The sequence below is a fragment of the Pogoniulus pusillus genome, chromosome 21, assembly GCF_015220805.1.
Source record: "Pogoniulus pusillus isolate bPogPus1 chromosome 21, bPogPus1.pri, whole genome shotgun sequence".
In the NCBI taxonomy this organism is placed as follows: Eukaryota; Metazoa; Chordata; class Aves; order Piciformes; family Lybiidae; genus Pogoniulus; species Pogoniulus pusillus.
In genome coordinates this window covers 15556567-15578276 of record NC_087284.1, presented here as the reverse complement: position 1 = coordinate 15578276, position 21710 = coordinate 15556567, and the positions used below count along the sequence as shown (strand labels likewise).

The 21710-nt window shown below is 45.7% G+C and overlaps 1 protein-coding gene and 1 long non-coding RNA gene across 2 annotated transcripts; both read right to left on the bottom strand.

Annotated features, from left to right (window-relative positions):
• Window positions 1–9641: 9641 nt before the first annotated feature.
• On the bottom strand, window positions 9642–10986 carry LOC135184709 (uncharacterized). Its single transcript, XR_010306134.1, has 2 exons — window positions 10790–10986; window positions 9642–10708 (listed from the first exon to the last, which is right to left on the bottom strand). It is a non-coding gene; the product is annotated as an uncharacterized LOC135184709 (long non-coding RNA).
• A 4478-nt stretch (window positions 10987–15464) lies between these two features.
• SOX4 (SRY-box transcription factor 4) lies at window positions 15465–20573 on the bottom strand. Its single transcript, XM_064161068.1, has one exon. The coding sequence runs from the start codon at window positions 19450–19452 to the stop codon at window positions 18154–18156; it is 1299 nt and encodes a 432-aa protein (XP_064017138.1). The 5' UTR covers window positions 19453–20573; the 3' UTR covers window positions 15465–18153.
• Between the last annotated feature and the right edge of the window lie 1137 nt (window positions 20574–21710).

Genomic DNA, 21710 nt, shown 5'->3' with positions numbered 1-21710 from the left:
TAAGGTATATATTGGTCAATATTGGTAAAATGTGAGCTTGTTTTTCTTAAACCCATGATTTCTAAGTGGGGACTCAATTCAGCTGTCAGTGGAATGACTGAAAAAATGTATTTGACATCAATATCAATCATACCCATTCCCAGGCAATCCCAAACATGATATGCAACGGATGCATAAACAGAAGAATGCTTTCTGCAGCTCCATTCTTGCACCCTTACATGCAAGCAACTTTATGCATGTGTCCAACTACTGCATGGAAGCTGGATTTTTAGACCCCCAGTCAAGCACATGGCAAGTTCCAAAGGTGACTTAAGCTTTAAAACATCACCAGGCCTTCCCTCCCTCATCTTTTCTCTGCCTACTGTTATTTTTAAGAACACATATCAAACAAAAACCAACCAACCAAGCCACACACACACAAACCCCCCCAAAACAGCCAAAACCAAAACAAGACACCAAAACAATAACAAATAGCAGTTTAAAAAAGCTGATATAAGGCTATTCTCTTCAAATTTGATGCTTTGCACAATATTGGAGGTGTCATGAAAGAAAAATGTCATCCATAATATGTGACTGTTTGGAATCAGATTAAAGAGACCTAGAGTCTATCAGGAACCTCTTTGCCTGTAAGGCCAAATTACAAATTCTGTATTTATTGCACATAAACACACTGAGTTTCCAAATTCTATCTCCACACATACTGGGTAATTTATGGGGTACATCATTCAATAGCTATTATATATTTGATTCCAAATATTCCTACATAAGTGTTTTCAATAATACAGTCACAGGGACAGTGAATGTAATTTCTTTTTTTTTAGTGAAGTGAAATAAAGTGTGGGAGAGGGTAAAGAGAAGCTGTTTCCTCAGTGATGACAGGAAGAGCCTGGAAAAATCACCATACACATAAAAAGAGGCAAATATTTACTAGCTAAAAGCCAGACAGAGGAGAAATTACTACCTAAAGGCTGCAGCTGGTTGTCTCTGCAGATTTAAAGGATCAGCTGCCAAGACTGTAATTCTAAGAAAATCTCCTATTAATGGATAAAACTCAACTGTGCACTATCTGGTGCAGGCTGAGCAGTAAAAATCTAGATACTCATTAAGGAAAAGAAACACTCTAATTTCTTTTAATTGCAGGCTACTAAATTTGTTTCACTGGTGTGGTTTGTAGGCACATCCTGGTGGCAACTGGTGGCTCCTGTCTCCAGTTCATTTCATAGGTCACCAACCCACTATCAGATTGTAATGACTTCTGGCTATTTCTAACTGGGATTTAAATCACTGACCTGAAGTAAAGACACTCATCCTATTAGGAGCCTCCTGAGCCATGTAAATTCCAGTGGAGAAGTTCTTCTTAAGCTTACTTCACACAAACATAAATGCTCACAGAAGATGTCACAGAGATCTCAGAGATGCTCACAGTGTTGAAGAGTCAGACCCTGAATAATTATAGGAAGCCTCATTCCTCTTCAGCGAGAGCTCCAGAAACCTCTGGTTTGCATTATTCATTCACTAAACCACCTCTGTATGTGATATGCATGTGAGAGTTGTCTCAGCAATTTATCAGCTTCAGTGATGGCTGAATATGCAGATTTTTTATGTTCTAATAGATGCATCCAAACCATCTGGATACAGGTTTCAAAACCACCTAGAATATTTATTGTGATGGTTTGTTTTGTGGAGATATGTTTCGTGGAGATATGAAGAGGTCACTTTAAAACAACCTGGAAGGTCTTCTGGGAAATGCCCTTTGCTCTTACATCACCAATCATTGCATCAGGATAACACAGTCCATGAGGTTTGCATTTCCATTTCCACAGATATGTTATAAAGAAACAACAATTTAAATTAAAAAAAACCTAATAATTAAACAAATAAGCAAATAAATCATTAATGTCTTGTACTAGTTTGAGCCTAGCTGGGATATTTTGGTGAGAGGAACTACATTATAGGCTGTGAAAAGGAAACAATGGTGATGTCTACTTCACTCATAGGCTTGCTGAGATGAATAAAAACAAGAACACATAGATAGATAAGCTCTCTGGCTTTGGGCTGCACTTCTCTCTCTCTAACCTGCCATCTGTGTGACTAATCTGTTTGCTTCCTAACCCCTCCTGGTTGACCCTCCAAACCCACCTTGAAAATAAGACAAACTCTGGGGTAAGGTAGAGGGGTGGGAAGAAGATGGAAGGGTGGTTTAGAGCCCCTCCTGGGCACTCAGGTTTCTGGGAGGGCTGTTGTGTTTCTGTATTACTTTTTAACTTGTATATTTCTGTCTATAGCTGTAGATATTGTAAACATCTGCTTGCATATTGTGCTCAGCTGTAAGTAGAAAGCTTCATTCAATTTCCAGCTCAGCTGAGTCTAGTCTGGGTGATTTTCTTAAGTGTGGGGGGACAGGTAACACCTAAACCATGACATGTGTGCATCCTGATTTATGCCATCTTATTTGAAAAACAGAAATTGAAAATTCCACTTCAGAAACAAAAAACAAACCAACTCCCCCCCCCCAAAAAAAAAGGCAACCAAAACACCCTCCCCCCAAACACACCCACAAAAATAAACAAATAAACTAAAAGCTTCTGTTAATGCAGAACAGTCATTGCAGAGGAAAGAAAGCATATAACAAAAATGCTCACAGACAACTGCACATTACAAGTTTAGGTTATTCCATTTGATCATATAAAATGAACAAATAGCTGTGAAAAATTAATTCCTAGAAATCATGCCCATAACTAACCACAAGCAGTGCCTGCAGAGCAATTATTCACCTATTAACCTATTGCTGAGCTTCCAGCACCCATAGGATTACTAGACTATTTATTTATCTTTAGCATTTATTGCAGTTACAAAATGTGTCTACTTACATTGTTTTGCTTCCTGTGTTTCTCCCTGAAAATGGCATGGACAATATCCCCACAAACTCAGTAGAAACCAACCTCTTATCCTAGACAGGAATTCTATCAAAAAACCATTAAATTCTGGAGTTAAAAATTAGTGTGGATGAGATATTTTCCTTGTTTTATCATAAACACTGGTCAGGACACACCTGGAGCACTATGTCCAGTTCTAGGCTTCTCAATTCAAGAGAGATGTTGAGATACAGGAACACATCAAGAGAAGGGCGACAAAGCTGGTGGGAGGCCTGGGACACAAATCCTATGAGGAGAGGCTGAGGGAGCTGGGGGTGTTTAGCCTGGAGAAGAGGAGGCTCAGGGCAGACCTCATTACTGTCTACAACTACCTGAAGGGAAGCTGTAGCCAGATGGGTGTTGGTCTCTTCTCCCAGGCAACCAGCAACAGAACAAGGGGACACAGTCTCAAGTTGTGCCAAAGGAAGTATAGGCTGGATGTTAGGAGGAAGTTCTTGCCAGAGAGAGTGATTGGCATTGGAATGGCCTGCCCAGGAAGGTGGTGGAGTCACCATCCCTGGAGGTGTTCAAGAAAAGCCTGGCTGAGGCACTTAGTACCATGGTCTAGTTGACTGGCTAGGGCTGGGTGCTAGGTTGGGCTGGATGATCTTGGAGGTCTCTTCCAACCTGCTTGATTCTATGATTAAGGAAAAAAATAACAAATGTTCTAATATCATAACTTCTTTAAATATTCAAAAGGAAAAAGCATTCTTCCCTTAAGCTATTCATAAAAGCATCTGGTGAGGAAAGCATCATTTAAAGTGACCACAGACAACATGGCCTTTTAGATCCCAGAAATAGCAGACATTTTGCAATAAAAGACTAGACATCCAGTTAGGTGACTGATAGCAAATACACTGTAGACAAAGTAGATGCTCAGTCAACCCTGTGCTGTATACAGTGTGATACACACACACACATACCAGACAGACACAAAACAGATGCAATTGTGCATGAACAGTTATGAGAACTTAGAAGGCAGAGAAGCATTTAGACATAACTGCAGCCCAAGGAATTAAAGTTTCTCAAATTATCTCCAAAATCAGAAATGGAACTACTGAGAGCAGACAAAAAAATACCATGAAGTAGTGTTGTGGTTGCTTTACCTTACACAATTTTCCCCTCCCTGGGAAAAGCTGCTGTTACCTTTAGGCACCTAGAGGAGACTCCCTGCTGGGAGGAGCATTCTGAAGACCACAAATAAGAGAAATAGAATTTATTGATAGACTTCTGAAACTCACCATGTCCATCCTCTTGGCAGTCAAGACTGCTTATTCAAGGCTTTCTGCATTAGACAGGGCTCACAGAGGACTTTCTTCACTGTTCCCCCATCACACAGGGCACATTGTGTAACCTGCTCAGGCCTTTGAAGAAGCAAAGCACCAACTGAAGTCAATCCAATGCTCCCTAATAAGCAGCACCTGGAACTCAGCTCAACAGCATACAGGCACCCAAACCCACCTTCACATTCTTGGGGAGAACATATGACCTGAGAGAAAGAACAACAGCCAGTCACAGCCTGCAGCTGATGCTGTAGGATGTCCTCAACCTGGAGGATTGCTGCCAGCACCACTACTTGCCATCGTTGTCACCACTCACATTAACTGTCTGTGGCTGCACCAAGTTGATCAGCTGGCAGAATCTAGATATCATTGCAGATTGCTGTAACACTTCACTGTGTTTGACTTTAAAAGATGATGTCTAGGATTTTTGGAACCATGTGATTGTGAACTGCTCCTGTCTGGCAGAGGTACAATCATCTACAGCAGTGTCTTAAATTATGCAATGGGATCGATTAAAATGGAAAAAAAAACCTACCCAAGTAATAATAATGAAGGCTTCCTTTCCTGAACACTCCTGCACTTGCCAGCTTTAGCATGTACATCATCCTTTTTCCTACTGACTCACACAGCCCTTACTGGAACTGTCAGATGACTTATATTACATCCTACTCATGAAGGCTCTTTAGATATTAAATTATTCCTCAGTCTTCCAATAATTTGTAAAGCTTTTACTGACCAATAAAACAACCAAATAAAAAAGTTACCTTTAAAATCAGAACATGTGTGTATAAACAAGGCTTACTGAACAAAGTAATCAGGCTCAGAAAGGAAAAAAATAGTTATTTCAGCTGTCACTATGGGCTGTTTTTAAAGTACATTTAAGCGTCTTTTCTGTTTGGGTTCAGTGCACTTTGCATCAGATTTCAGAAAGTATCACTTTGGGTGTTCTCATTAGAAGAATATGAAAGATTAAAACCCATCCAGAAACACCAAGGCATATTTTTACAGTCTTGGCATGCACTTTGGATGATAAGGCAAAATTGGTTAAATAACACATGAGCCTATTTTCTTTTTCTCTGGTGTTGCTATTTAAGTAATTTCTGAGTCTTGTGGTGCCTCAGATAAAGTACAGAATAAAACAAATAGAGCAAAAAAGGCCTTTTGCTCTCCAGGAAGGGCAAGGTAGAGGGATCACTCCTCACTCTTTCTGATCCTGCACAGCCTTGCTCAGGCAAAGCTGCTTACCCCCAGGAACAAGGGACTTGGATTTTTTTTCATTCTTAAGTTATGCCATTTCAAAAAGCTTTTGTCAGCTCAAAGCCATCTTCAAGCCAGCATAAAACAACATAGTTGGAACACACAAGTTCATTGCCTTGTGAAGTGTTGTCTTTCTCTCCACTATTGCATTTACTATCAAATACAAACAGTTTGGTTCAGGTTTGCATGCGAGAAATCTGCATTGATCACTTACTCAAGACATATAACAGAACCCAAAGTAGTCTCTTTTCCTTCTTAATTAAGGGCAACGTGATTTTGTTTATTTTCCATGCTAAGCAATTTGAATAATTCAAAATCCTTTATTTTGGTGAAGCATTTTCTAGGCCATATTTACATTCAACTGAATTATGACAAGCAACATTGTATCACGGCAAGTGATTTCTCTGATAGCATCAGAGGCACACATTATCCAATTTAACAATTTATTGCTATAGAACAATATGTTAATTTATCCTTTAATCTGAACAGCTACTTTCTTTAAAAAAATAATAAGAATCTTTGCACAAAGGATCAAGTTAAACCTAATCCCCAACATGCCACTCAGTAAAATGGACAAAGACTGAAGGAGCTTATATCCTCTTTCATCTCCTATATTATTATGTATCGCAGGAAACCTTAGAAGCATCATTTGTGAGAACTCACCTTACAAGCAGGGTACTCTCAGAATTTGAAACATTTCCTATCTTCTATTTGTGTGAGGAGTGGCTGAGGGAGTAGGGGTTGTTTAGCCTGGAGAAGAGGAGGCTCAGGGGTGACCTCATTGCTGTCTACAACTACCTGAAGGGAGGTTGTAACCAGGTGGGGGGTTGGTCTCTTCTCCCAGGCAACCAGCAACAAAACAAGGGGACACAGCCTCAAGTTGTGCTGGGAGAAGTATAGGCTGGATGTTAGGAGGAAGTTCTTGCCAGGGAGAGTGATTTGCCTTTGGAATGGGCTTCTCAGGGAGGTGGTGGAGTCACCATCCCTGGAGGTGTTCAAGAAAAGCCTGGCTGAGGCACTTAGTGCCATGGTCTAGTTGAGTGGATAGGGCTGGGTGCTAGGTTGGACTGGCTGATCTTGGAGATCTCTTCCAACCTGCATGATTCCATGATTCTACACATAGTGAAGGAATTTACACTTCACCTGTGCATATGATCTTATGAAATCCTATCTTTACAACTTGTATATATTTGGTATATTAACTAGGCAAAGAGAAATATTTAGGGCAAACTTCAAACTAAAGAGAGTGAGAGGGAAAAAAACATGGTTAGTATGAGAGCTCTGAGGTGCTATTTATGAAGCTATGCAGGGCTGATGAGAAACCAAATCTTGAGGAAAAGAAAGAGGCAAAAAAATTCTCCAAGAGTAACTATTTGATGATCAAAGGCAAATGAAAGATTTTTTGAAGTAAAGATGACCATGTTCATTCCTCTATGATGTATAAAAATAAGGGGCTTTGCTGGAGCAAGGGAGGTAGTTTTCCAGCTTTATGAGACACAATAGATACGCTAATGCAGTGTCATTATTAAAACAACCCTCCATATATGAATTAAGAAATCTTCTTTTAAAAATCAACTGCTTGCAATTTGTTATTAAGGCCACCAAGCACCCAAAAGTACAGAATCACCATCCTCAAATTTGAGAGAGATGAGCTGTGGTGATGTCATTAACATCATTTCCATCGCTATATAAGGTGGAATTTTGTCTTGCTTTCTTTGTGTCTCTTTCCACGTTTGCATACAAGACTAAACATCCAGTTAGGTGACTGATAGCAAATACACTGTAGACAAAGTAGATGCTCAGTCAACCCTGTGCTGTATACAGTGTGATACACACACACACATACCAGACAGACACAAAACAGAAGGAATTGTGCATGAACAGTTATGAGAACTTAGAAGGCAGAGAAGCATTTAGACATAACTGCAGCCCAAGGAATTAAAGTTTCTCAAATTATCTCCAAAATCAGAAATGGAACTACTGAGAGCAGACAAAAAAAATACCATGAAGTAGTGTTGTGGTTGCTTTACCTTACACAATTTTCCCCTCCCTGGGAAAAGCTGCTGTTACCTTTAGGCACCTAGAGGAGACTCCCTGCTGGGAGGAGCATTCTGAAGACCACAAATAAGAGAAATAGAATTTATTGATAGACTTCTGAAACTCACCATGTCCATCCTCTTGGCAGTCAAGACTGCTTATTCAAGGCTTTCTGCATTAGACAGGGCTCACAGAGGACTTTCTTCACTGTTCCCCCATCACACAGGGCACATTATGTAACCTGCTCAGGCCTTTGAAGAAGCAAAGCACCAACTGAAGTCAATCCAATGCTCCCTAATAAGCAGCACCTGGAACTCAGATCAACAGCATACAGGCACCCAAACCCACCTTCACCCAAAAGTACAGAATCACCATCCTCAAATTTGAGAGAGATGAGCTGTGGCTATGTCATTAACATCATTTCCATCGCTATATAAGGTGGAATTTTGTCTTGTTTTCCTTGTGTCTCTTTCCACGTTTGCATACTGTTTCACATTTTAGGTTGAAAGGTCAGGCATTATGTGTCCCCACTTTTACAATGATAAGGCACTAACAGGCACTTGGAACCAATAACAGAAATGCTAACACAAAAATGTGAAATGAGCAGCTTGTTCTGCAACTGCTGTATTAATACATCCTTAATTTCAATTTACACAGTTGGCTTTGTTGAGTGATTACTGCCTTTAAACCTGAGAAACTAATTATTAGCATGAATGGCCAGATAAAACTGAGATTAGATAGGACTTAATTGGTACTTTGTTATTTTTCCATTCGTTGACTATCACCTCAACATTTTTACTACCAAAAAATAAAGAAATCAGATTTACTTAAGCAGAAATCAGGTCTGACTGGTTCACACAGTGATCTGCTGACATCCTCACCTCAGAAAATATTAAAACTTCATCTTTGGCTCTAACACTGCTTGTGGATAATGAGCCACCCAGATTGCATACTCTACCTGGATTAAACAAAGATGGAAGTTTTCCAACTCCTCTAGGCTCTTAAAGTCTTCTTCGTACCTCTTCCTCAATTACTGCAATAAGACACCAGTTTCTTGTTAGTAACCAGCAATAATTCTGCTACAATATCCAGGCTATGTTATATTAGTATCATTTTTTATCCTGAACTTCTCAACGTTCACATCACTTTGGGTCACATCTACTGCAGTGTTTTTTGTTCCCTTCACACTTTCTGATTCAGTGATCATTCTTGTGGTCCTTGGGCTTGACCATGATAACCTGATACATGCTTTTGTCCCCTGTCCTTCTTTCCACAAGCCTATTTTAGGATTCTTTCCAACACCACCACATGCTTATCAAGTATCTTACTATTTCTATACAGCAGCAATGAGTTGCTTGCAATCACCTCATGATTCTAGCTCCTTCACTGCTTGCTTGTTACATTTTGTATTTTCTCTCATTATGATAAATACATTGGAAGAGGTCCCAGTTCACTGATCCAAATGTATGTGTGTTCTCTTCAGTATCTGTAGTTAATACCTGTCTTCATTTGCTATAGCTGCAAAGAACAAAAACCAGCTAGCTCAGGCTGCTGCTGTAGTGAGATCAGTGCTGCCAAGCCAAATGACAGTATTCTTTTGTTTTCTGCTTGTATCTGTGGCTGGTTTTCTGTCCTACATTTAAACTATAAACAGTCTGAAGTGGGTCTCTTTTCTCTGTCCTATACTAGCTCACCAAGTACATGAGCTGTTGATCTCTGATTAAGGGCACCAACAACTATGTAACAATAATAATATAATGGAAAAGGAGAAGACACTATGATTTAATCCTTATCTAAACCTGGAACAATTTGTTAATGGAGTTAGGAAGCTTCCTTTATGTAATTATCACTGAGGATATCAGTCAAAGTCAAACTCACGGTCTGTATCCTTCAATGTGATAATACAGGATTTTAGATCTACATGAAACACACCATATAGATCAGCTGAGATGGGATTTATGACCCTCAGTTTGTGACCAGCTCCCGAGCACTAGTGTGCATTTTCAACTCAGGATAAGGTAACAAAGGGTTTAGTTTATAAGGCTTCATGTCTGAGTCCTTAAAAGCAAACAGAGAGCTCAAGCAAAGAATATTTTCACACTCCCCTCCCTCTCCCCCAAAATTGATCCAAGAGAACATGAGCAAAGGCTTTAAAAACACCTGGGATTCTTTCTTTATTTGATGAGAACATGAAAGTTCTTTCTTATTCTGTTCTATTACTCTGTTTTTGAGAAACATCATACATTTTAAATGTATTAATTAAACCCCAAAGAAACCAACCAAAACAAATGAACAGCAACAAAAAGCAAACCAAACCCAACAAAAAACACACCCAAAAGGAACAAAAAAAAAAAACCACACAGCCAAATCAACAACAACAAAACAAGCACAAAACCCCCCAAATCAGTCTAAAGGAAAGCAGCATAGTAAGATTTTGCTTTTCTAGGTGATGTTTTCTTGAACAGAGTTTGCAGGGTGACCAGGAACTCATCTGAAAGGCAGTTTTGTTTCCAACCTCCTGGTTTAGCCACTATACCACTCTTTTCTCTATGGCTAGAAATGTGCAAGTTCATTCATCCCACTGTGGTGATAATTCCAACTTCAGCAGTTCCAGGATCCTGAAAAGTTTGGATCCTTGCTTCACTCCACTGAGAAGCACAGACCACGAGCTGCACACAGTCACAAACTCCAGGCAGACTGCTACAGCAAAAAGTCATTCCATTATGTTTTCTCTGACACATCAAGAATTTGCTGTTTTGAAAGGTGTGAGTGGGTTTTAACCTGAGTATACAGGTTTTGATCAGCTGTGCTGAGATCAGAGTTAGATCTTCTCTGGCTTCATAGAGATCCCACTTGTTACAAACAGCCAACCTGAGCAACAGCTTTTAAAATTCTACAGTTGGATACCAGCTGTTTTAATTTAGCTTTCAGAAACCCAGTCACAGTTTGTACCCAGCTTGATGCTATTTTTCAAGCAGACAATTTGTAGAGATACCTTCATCTGAGAGCATTGGACTAAGCTCAAGGCGATAATGTAGCATGGGTTCATCTTCAACACATCTTAAATTAGATTTCATTCTGCTGCCACACATAAGGCAATTTGCCTGTTGCATGGGAAGGAGTTCTCAGAGTTCTGAAAGAATTGGCTGAAGTAGTTGCAAGGTCACTCCCCATAATATTTGAAAAGTCCTGGCAGTAAAGAGAAATCCCTGGAGACTAGAAGAAGGGAAACATTACTTCTATTTTTAAAAAGAGTGAAAAAGAGGACCCTGGAAATTACCAACCTGTCCTCCTCACCTTTGTGCCTGGGAGGATCATGGAACAAGAAGCTATACTGGGATACATGTAGGACAGGGAGGTGATTCAAGACAGCCAGCACGGCTTTACCAAGGGCAAGTCTTACCCACACCAATCCAGCAGTTTTCTACCATGGTGTAACTGTATCAGAGGACAAGGGAAGACCAACAGATGTCATCTATCTGGACTTTTGTAAAGCCTTTGACACAGCCCTCTACAACGTCCTTCTCTCTAAACTGGAAGATATGGATTTGATGGGTGGACTGTGCAGTGCATAAGGAATTGGTTGGATGATCGCATACAAAGGGTCAAAGGCTCGATGTCCAGATGAAGATGGGTGATAAGTGGTCTCCCTCAAGGGTCTGTATTGGGACCAGTGCTGTTCAGTATCTTCATCACTGATATAGACAGAAAATCGAGTGTCCTCTCAGTGCAATCTGAAAATCTCTGAATGTTACCAGAACTTCTCTTGAAGACATACAGAAATAAGCAAGATCAAAGAAAGAAATGTAAACTGGAGATTGGGTGGAGAAAGTCCACGAAGAAACTGACTGAATTACTGAGAGAGCAAAAAAGGAAAGATGAGGAAGACCAATGTTTTTGTTTTCCTTACAAGGGCACTGCCAACACAACCAGGCATAGTTTTGCCACTATTTTGCTGGCATATCAGTGCCAAACAGGACACAAAGGCCTTATCTCACCCAGCTGATGCCAGGTAGGGGTTTCTACTTCTAATTCCCATCATTTTGAAATGCTTATAATGGGTCCCTTCAACCAATCTGCCAGCCTTGCTACTACTTCTGCAAGCCCTTTTCCTCGTTCTGTTTAAGCAAGCTAATTCTGCTTATGATAAGGATGGGACACAGTGGTGCATCAAGAGACTGGCTAGCAACTGTTAACTGTCAACAAATGCAATCAAGGACAAGTTCTGGACAGTTAACCTCCCCTGTCACAAACCAGTCAATGTCATCCCACCAGCAGCCAGTGTTCTAGCGACATTCCCTTCAAACGAACTCACTTATAAGGGAAGCAGTAGTTACCTGGAGTTTGAGGATATTCTTCCATCAAGCAGGGTAATTAAGCTTTGCTTGCAAAAAACGTGGAATAGGTAGTACTGGGGGAGAAAGGATACTAGCAGTTAGTGTATTGCTAGGGGGAACAGAAGCATGGGAAGTGACTCAGAACAGTATAAATTAGCCAAAGATGTGGTGTTAGGAAATGTTGCATAGTCATGCCTATGAGTTATGCCTAAATCATACTGCAGGGCATTTAATTCTCTTAATGGTCTATAGGTTCATTAGCCCAGGCTCAGTAAATGCCACTCCTCGCCTTAAGATCCTTATGTACAACACACAAAACAGAGCACTCACTGACCAGGAAATTGCTAAGTTCTGAACAACTCACCTTTCATGCTGCAGTGTGTCCATCCTAGAGACAATGACATTTCTTTTCCTCATGTTGGAGACAAAAATCTTAGCTGATGTTTAGAGCTCATTCAAGGGTCCTGGAGCGGAGTGGCTGAAATGGTGGGGGGTGGATAATAATTTTTGAATCCAAGCATATCAAGATGTAGACATATTGCAATACGTTCTTAATGTCTTCAAAGCTTTTCAGAGACCTTTACAGAGGTTTTCTACAGGAAAAATTAATCTAGGTATATACATTCAAAAAGCAGATCCAACACAGAAAATAAAGAGCCCTTAAGAGGAGGGCTAAGCTACAATCTATTTTTTTCACTTGGCTGGGGAAGCAGATGTGGCAGAGGAAGGGACAGCCAGTATGAAGGCTGTGCACTCATATAGCTGCTACTGTGTGATGTATTATATATCTCCCAACAGCTAAGGGGGACGCTGAGGAGGCCTCTAGTTCAGTACTGTCCTTTTTGCTCAGTCAGGCTGTTTCTGCTGTAAAGATAACATGGCAGTAGAACTCTTGCAAATGTGATCAGCATTGCTGACTCCTGGGGAACTCTACTTTGGTTCTGGAAAAGAAAACTGCAATACACTCTATGCATGAAGTCACATTACGCAGCGCTTTACATATGGAGGGAAGGAAATTAAATGATACACAGGGGAAGTAGACCTGATTACTGAAAATTCTAAATACAGTCTTGAAGTGAGTCTTCATCTAACCTGCAGGTAAATTAATGATTTACAAAGCAGCATGGTCTGTGAAAAACAAATGTTGGTTACAGATATATATGGACTATTATGGTGGTTTTTTCATTTTTATCTTCTGGCTCAATTCTTTTCTGTATCTCTGTGCACTATGAGCTGTGCTGACAGAGAAACAGCAAAGAGTTATGAGTGGCTTAGCAAAAGATGGAAGAGACAACATTGTCATAGTAGAAGAATGGACAAAATTATCTATATCCATGGTGAGAAAGAAAACAGAAACTCCCATATTTTCCACTGAGCGCACAAACAAGTTCACTCTGCATTACTACAAGGTGTTCTGGAGGCCATAAGCAAGAAGGAGATGTCAAGGAAGATAGAATAAATTAGTGGAGTGGAATGTACTGGTGACAATGACCATGTGTGGCTGTACAAGTTTAGAAAATTATCACTATGAGTGAGAAGGCACAGTAGGAAAAGAGAAATTTTGTTCTGCCTTTTTTGCTCAAGCATGGTTGCGCCTTCCAGGAGCTGAGCTGGGGCAGAGGCCCCAGCGGTAGCGGCAGGGTATGGGGAGGAAATGACACCACAGCAACCTCGAGTTGGAAATTTCATCATGCTGTGGAAATGTACCTCTTTACAGGCACCCACCATCCTGGTGTTAGGCAAACCTACAGTCAGACACCAGCTGTGATTTGTAAAACAGTTTTCTTTCAATGTAGATCTTCATTAAAACAAAAAAAAAAAAGCAAAGATTTGCAATAAATTTATTAGCTTTCACTTTTCCTAAAGGGCTACCACTTCTTCATCCAAAACAATTGTATTAGAAATATGGGGTGGTGGTGTGTATGTGTATATATATATATATATATAAAGGAGTACATTTGGTGATATATCTCGTGTGTCTTAGTTTTGGGCATCTCCTTTAGTAAAAGACTTGCCTTGTTCAACATTGCAGACAGCAAGAAATAGATTAATATTTCTTATTTACGCATATATGTACATATGTAATGTTGGTTGGATATATACATATTTTAGTCTGACTACCGCTTAGCTACCTAGATGCAATACTTGTGCCACCACAGTATCCCCCAGAGAAACAATCTCTTTGGCAGCACCGTACTTTATTATAACTGAGAACAAAACCAACATAGGCAGGAAACCATAAACCCCCTGAAGTTAACTGCAGCCAGCGGCGAGCAGGAGCAGCAGCGTTCAGTCAGGCTCAGGCGGGGCTGCCAGCCAAACCTGTCGCTTGTAAGTGGCTGCAGTTTGATGTCACCCATCTCCATCCCATCCCCACCTCCGGCCCTTTCCTTTCCTCGTTTAGACTTGAGCGGAGACTCAAGAGCAAATTTGTGGCTAACCACACCGCTTGATCACGGCTATCCGCTGAGAATCGGGCGGAGGGGTAGGGCTGGGCACACACCCCCAGCAGGGTGCCTGTACGACCCCCCTGGGCGGCGAGTCGCGGATATGCGCCGAGGCCCACCGGTTTTGATCCCGATTTGCACAGGGCTTTGGAAAGGCACGGTGTGCCAAGAGGCCAAGCAGCAAACCTCTCCGAGATGGTTGGTGTGGAGCTGCTGCAGGGTGGGGGAGGGACGGGGGAATTGTTCCATAGCAAACACAACACAGGAATTCATGGGGATAAGGAAGGGCAAACATTAACCTTCTGAGCCGGTGGCCGTACGAAGCAGCCGGTGCCACCTTTCTCTTTTCGTTTTCTGCTCCTTTTTCATGGAAAAAGAGTTTATGGCTCAAAGCCAGCTGTAAATTAACAGCTAAGTGAAACCATTATGCCAGGGAGATGCCTTAATCGGTTTACAAAACACTCTTCAAGGTACGATGCATATCCGCAGGCAGAAGGGGAATGCATGCACGTACCCTAGAGGTCGAAACCCAAGCCCATCACCGGCCTGGGCCCGCGGGCCGCTCCCCACCCCCGAAGGACACATCTCCCCCTCCCCGGCCCCCTGAGCCCTCCACTCATGCACACGGCTGACGGCCAGGCGTTCGCTAACCCTTTGCATTACAAAGACTTTCATTAAAGGTGCCCAGAAGAAACTCCTTGGGGTGGCGGATGGGCGGCTAAGTTCCCCGAGATGCTACTTGCAGTTTACTGCCTCGCTCGCTTCAGCACTTCTCACCCGAAAGGCCAGAGCAGGAAGGAACACAAGTATCCCTTGAGTAGGAAAACAATCTCAGCCCGTGGCAACAGGGCGAGTTGCCCCGAGAGGGGAAGTACCACCGGCGATGTCCAGGCTGCCATCCCCCTCCGAGCCCGGGAGCAACCAGCCGCGCAAGGCTGCACAGCAGTGGCTCCTCCCACCTCTCCACATGGAGCACGCAGCCGCCGACCGCATATCAACCGCCCCGACCCTTCACAGCAGCTGCGGCCACTCATCAGGCGGGCCCCGACGGTCCACCGCCTCCCTGGGCCGGGGCGGGGGCGCAAACGGTTGAGCTAGCCCTACTCTTGCCGAGGGGCGGGCCACAGGAATCGGACTAGGAGGACGAGTGGCGTAAAATTCGGCAATGATGACAAGAGTAGCCCAGTGTTAGGGTTCAGTTCCAGCTGATTTTATTTCCTTTCCGAAGAAGAAAAAAAAACAACAAAAAAACCAACCAAACAAACAAAAGAAAACCCCAACAACAAAAAAACCCAAAACAAAAAACCCAAACAAAAGGTTATTTACAGAAGGTATATCAACAATCTGACAGGCAGTGAACTTGACATGGTTAGTTGGCATGATTTTTTCTTTTCTTTCCCAACGTTGCGTTTTGAGTGTTCATCAGACAAAAAAAAAAAAGCAAAAAGGAAAAAAAAGTCTACACAGCATATTGCACAGGATGGATGACCAAAAAAAAAAAAAAAGGAAAACAAAACCCAAAGAGAAACAAACAAAAAAAGTAAAAAAAAAAAAAAAAAGAAACACAAAAACCAACAAAACAACAAACAAAAAAAGTTAAAACCCTTAACGGAACCACCTCCTTAGGCAGACGTCCTAGTGCCTGTCATGTTATATTAACATACATAAACACACAATCTTCTTTTTCGCTTATAATACAGACTTAAATGTACAAAGATGTTTTCACTTTCTTCATCTTAAACACAACAGCTATAAACCTGAATACATATGCTATCATCATGCCATAAGAGACTAAAACAATTATATTTAGCGACAAGTAGAAAGGATTAAATAGTCAAATACAAGAATGAAAAACGCAGTACATAGTGTCGCGAACTCAAACCGGCATTTAGATAGATCCAGTGGTTTAAACGGCACGTTTTTTTGCTTCCAAAAAAAAAAAAGTGCAAAAGATGTGGTTTACAAGTTAAAGGTACAGGATCCCTCCTGTGTAAATGCACCAGTTGCTTTACTTCAACTCGGGATAGGTTTCTCCCCAAAACGGTAGCATACAGTGTATACGCCTCAGCTTTTCCCTTCCCCTCTTCCCCCCTAGCCCCCGCAGAAAGGCAGGGGGGCTGCGGGCGGGCAGCAGCGGTGAGGGATGCTGTCACTTTAAGATGCCTGCAGATTGGAGTGTAAACATGGACAAAATAGGGGCTGATACGTGGGTGTGTGAGTGTGGGTGAGCGCGCACACGGGTGTGAGAGACTAACCAGCGGCCCTGTTGCTAAAATCAGGAAATCCAAACAGCAATTTACACCGATTTACACCCCCTTTATATATTTTTTACAAAAATACACTGAGAAAATAATCAAACGTTTTCATCTCTCTTCTCTTTTTGTTTTTAAAAGTGTCAAAAGTCTACATTTAAATATAAAAAATTAAAAGTTAAAACTCTAGCCCTTCAGTGAAGGAGACATAAAAATGGTGCGGGTAACAACGAGAACTACCAAAAAAGACAAAGAAATACAAGTCAAAAATGTTTGGCCAGTATAAATACGTCCACTTATAAAATGGCATCCGATTACATTTACAAGGAAAAAAAACCCAACAATACGAGGATGGAGCATCGGTGAGAAAAAACAGTCTTTTCATTTACAGCTATAAGGAACAAACACATACAGACTCTGAGGAAAAAAAAAATTTGGTCCTGAATTTTCTTTTTTTTTTTTTTTTTAAGTCCAGCACAGATTTGAGTTGCGTTTGAATCCCTTAAAGAGTTAAGAATGAAAAAAAGCTGGTGATATCTCGTAGGAATCAAACATTGCGCCATCTACCTGCTGTGAAACTCCTAACACCAGGGTTTAAACTGTTCAACAGTCTCACGGAAATCTTAAAAAGATAGACAGAATAACATGCTATATTAAACCTTAAACCCCACCAGTGAAATAATCCAACACCATCACGATTCCGAGTAAGAAAAAAACCAAACCTACGTTTTTTTAAAGTATTTTCATGGTTTTTTTTGCAAAAGCCGTGGCCCTCCATTTCCCTTGTACCACATCATGACAAAAACTGTTCCCATTCAAGTCTCTGAAGTTTTCAGTGTTCTTGAAGTTTCAGCCTTATTTTTCTCTCTACATGACAGAAGGTGACTGTGAAAAGCGCTGCAGCCACCTCATCTGTACGTGCAAATCCGTTTCAGTTTATTATTATCTTCCCTCCACCGTATTTCCAAGACAGCTCTCCAAGTGTAAGTCTGGCTCTTTCCCGCTAAATAAGGATCTCAGTCCAGCTCCATCCACCTCCTCCTCCCATCACCGTCGCCTTTTCTTATCGCACAAGCAAACGGGACAGGATTTCTGTCCCCAAACATGAACCTTGAAAAGGCTTGGGTAGATTTGTTGGTTGTTCTTTTTTTTCCCCCAAGAAGTTCTGATTGCTCTCTCATACCAAAGAGCAAACGCTCAACACATCCAGTGTGTGCTCAGCACAATGCATTGCTCTCCCTCCTCTTTTTTCGCATCAAGTGGGCAATAACAGAGAACCCAGAGGCATATGCGGTTTCTCCCCTCCCCTTCTCTGTCTCTTTTCAGGAAATAAGGGAAGAGGCAGCGTTTCGCTCCCGCCAGGCTCTGAAAAGGCCACGTCAGGCTGGTCTCTCGGAGGGGGTGTGTACGGGTCCGTCTGCAGCCGGAGGAAGGGGGCTTGCTGTCCTTTCTGTAGAGAGCGAACCCGCTCCCGCCGCCGCTCGGCCCGAACACAAGCAGTCTCACTAGCCCCTTCCCATAAAATAAAACAAACCAACATCGAAACAAAATATGCCCGGTGGGGGTGGGCGAGTCCTGCCGACGATGCACGCCTTTGCCTCCTCCAGCAGCGAGCGGGTCTCGCCTCAGTAAGTGAAAACCAGGTTGGAGATGCTGGACTCCAGCCAGTCCCCCGAGATCATCTCACTTACCTCCGGCGTGCAGTAGTCCGGGAACTCAAAGTGCGAGCCTGAGCCGGGCTCGAAGTTAAAATCCAGGTCCCGGTCAAGCACCGAGGAGCTGAAGCTGCCCAGGGACATGCTCTCAAAGCCGGGACTGGGGTTTAGGTCCAAGAGGTCGTCCTCAAACTCGTCGTCGGACGAAGCGGAGCCAGAGGAAGAGGAGGAGGAGTGGGACGACGCAGAAGAGGAATGTGCCGTCGAGGGGGCCGGGGAAGAAGCGCGCAGGCTGGTGTAGCTACGGTGATCCGCGGGCGAGCCCGAAGGCGAAGGACAGCCGGTGCCGCCGCAGTCCCCGTCGGGCCGGCCCGCCGCGCCTCCCCCCTCCTCGTAGAGGCTCAAGGGGTCACCGGTCTCCGCCGAGCTGCTGAGTGTGGGACTGCCGGGCACAGCACTGCCGGGGGACGCCGAGGCAGCCGCCGCCTGCCCGCTCCCGAAGATGTAGACCCGCTTCAGCTTCTTCTCGGCCAGAGGCTTGCCGGGGCCTGAGGGAGCCCCCGCTGCCCCCCGGGGCTTGTATAGCGCCTGGTGCTCGGGCGGCAACAGCGCGGCTGGCGGCTCTCCAGGGAAGGGGGCGGCCTTGCCGCCCGCACCCGCCTTGCCGTGGGACTTGCCGCCCGCACCCGCGCCGCCGCCGCCGCCCGTGGGGGAGGGTTTGGAGCCGCCGCCACCGCCCTTCTTCGGGGCGGGCTTGGCGGAGGCCGCAGAGCCACCGGGGCCGCCGCCCGCGCTGCCCCCGCCGGCGCCGCCCCCGCCGCCCTTGTCCGCCTTGTCGCCGGGCTTGGCGGAGCTGTTGCCCGACTTCACCTTCTTCCTGGGCCGGTACTTGTAGTCGGGGTAGTCCGCCATGTGCTTGAGGCGCAGCCGCTCCGCCTCCCGGATGAAAGGGATCTTGTCGCTGTCCTTGAGCAACTTCCAGCGCTTGCCCAAGCGCTTGGAGATCTCGGCGTTATGCATGTCGGGGGACTGCTCCATGATCTTTCGCCGCTCAATCTGCGACCACACCATGAAAGCGTTCATAGGCCGCTTGATGTGCCCGCTGGGCGTCTTGCACCAGCTCGGGTCGTCCGCCTTGCCGCCCGTGGAGGCGGTGGAGCCCGGCGTGGGGGAGGAGGCGATGCCCAGTTCGATGCCGGCCCCGGAATCGGAGGTCTCGGCGGCCAGCAGCGCCTCAGTGTTCTCCGCCGTGTTGGTCTGCTGCACCATCGCGGCGGCGGCGGGGGGCCCGCCGGAGCTCAGTGCCGCTCCGGCACGGGGCAGGGCGCGCAACTTCTCACAGCGACACTGGGGCCCCGTAGCCCCGCGCGGCCGCGACCCCGCTTCCCGCACCACTTGTACTTCCACACCGGCGCCTCGTCCCCGGCGGCGCGGTCCTTGTCCCTTCGAGGCGACGGCGACAGCGGGGCCGCCCACGGTCGGACCAGAGTTTCTGCAAAAGCAGCACCTCGAGCCACCCGTCCAAATTTGGTTCTTTTCTCGGGGTGTTTTGGGCTTTGAATGTGGAAGGGGGGATGTCGGTCTGTGTTTTTTCCTCACCACCTCGGATCTCCCCCCTCCCCGAAGCAGCTGGTCCAGTTCACAAGGGCTTGCTGCCCGCCCCCGGCGTTTCAGGAAAGCAGCGCGCCCACCTCCGCCGCTGCCGAAAGTCTCTCAAGCGCTGGGCACGGCCAGCGTGCACGGCCACAGGGAAAGAAGGAGGCGGCGCGCCTCCCAAACCCCGGCTTCCAGGACGCGTGGTGGTGGTGGTGGTGGCGGCAGGGTCGGCGGCCAAGAAGAGTTTGTGCAGGTAGAATTTGTCAGTTGCGAGGTACTGAGCGAAAAGGAAGCCACTCAGGAAAAAAAAAATAAAAAAGAAAAAAAAACGAGGGGAAAAAATAACCCCGAAAAAAAAAATCAGAAGCAAAAAATGAACGAGTGTGTAGGTCCCCGCCAGTAAAAGCGGCGAGCCGGGCGCCCAGCACCGTTCCCGGTTTCTGCCGCCGATGCTGCTACTCCGCGCGCGCGGAACCCTGCCGCGCGCCCCCCCCCCGCCGCGCGCCGACCCGCGCGCCCGCCGGGCGATGCCCCGCGCCCTCCCGCGCGCCTCGCTCCGCTGGCAGCAGCTGAGAGCGGACCCCCGCGCCCGCCCCGCGCCGCCGCTTTATCCGTTCGCGGCCCGCCCCGCGGCCAATCGGGAGCTGTATCCAACGCCTCCGCGTGCCAAGCTCCTCCCGCCGAGCGGCAATTGGAGGCTGCTCCGGCGCGGTAATAATGGCGGCGTGCAATGAGAAGCGGCCGCGCTGACCTCATTCCCGGCGGCGGGGCGAACTTTTTAAAAGGGGCAGGAGGGCAGCCCTGCGCTCCGCCCCGCGCCCCGCCGCGCACGTGCCCGCAGCCCCCCAATCCCGCGGCCCCCTCCCGCTGCGCTCCTCCCTCCCCTCCTCCCTGCCACGGAAAAATTAGGAAATCAGCAAAAAATCATCATAATGCAAATAATTAAAAATGGGAGTGGTGGGGAAATAAGAGGGTGGAAATTGACCCAGTGTCTGAGGGAGGAGGCGCTGGGAGTTGCGGTGGAGACAGGCGGTGAGGAGCGGGGACACCTGTCCCGCACAAAGGGACGGCGGGGGTGTGTCCGCTGTCCGCGCGGCTGGAGGCTCCGAAGGTGGGGGGGGGGGTATCGGAGCGTCCCGCGTACGCCCCTTATCCTATTCCCTCCGCCGCCCACACACGGAGCATTAACGGAGGGACCATCACCCAGCTCTCAAGAAGTGCCAGGCAAGCGCTGCCGTCACGCCCCCTCCGCCACAGAGCAAGATCGGAGCGGCGCCGGGGGTGGGACGGGACACCCGGCTGGCACCTCCCGCAGAGCGGCCAGCCTCGTACAGGTGGCGGCGGCGTTAATTAATCGTCTGCCGCCCGCCTCATCTCCCCGGCGCGGTGGGAGGAAGAGGTGTTAGCCTTACCGCCTTGCTTGTGCTCCGCGCTTTCTCCTGTGCTTCGCCATCGGCCGCTCACGCACACCACAGACCGGCCGCGCCGCCCGCTACGGAGCTGGTGAGGGAGGAGGGAGAGGGTACGGTTGTGGGGAGCTGGCCAGATCCGGTCTGACCCCACCGGCTCCCCAGGGAGTGCGAGGTAGGGGGGAAAGCGGCGCTGAGGCGGCAGGCAGGTATCGGCCTCCTGCGGCGGAGGTTCTGTCGTGTCTGCCCTCCTGCCCCCCAGGGCTTCGGGGTCCTTCCTATAGTGTAAGGTGCGTTATGGAGATTGCCGTTTGGTCTCCTTACTCCTGTAACGGTCAAAAGGAAAACAGGGCTGCGGTGATACTTGCTGTGAAGGTCCTCTTAGGGCCTTGAAGCACCCAAGCCCATCAACACTCTGGTAAAGGGGGTGGTAAATCCATAGAAAAAGTGGCAGTGTTACTCTCAAAGGCACCAAAAAGGCTGGTAGACAAAACAGCTGTGGACAATTTTGTTCCACACAAC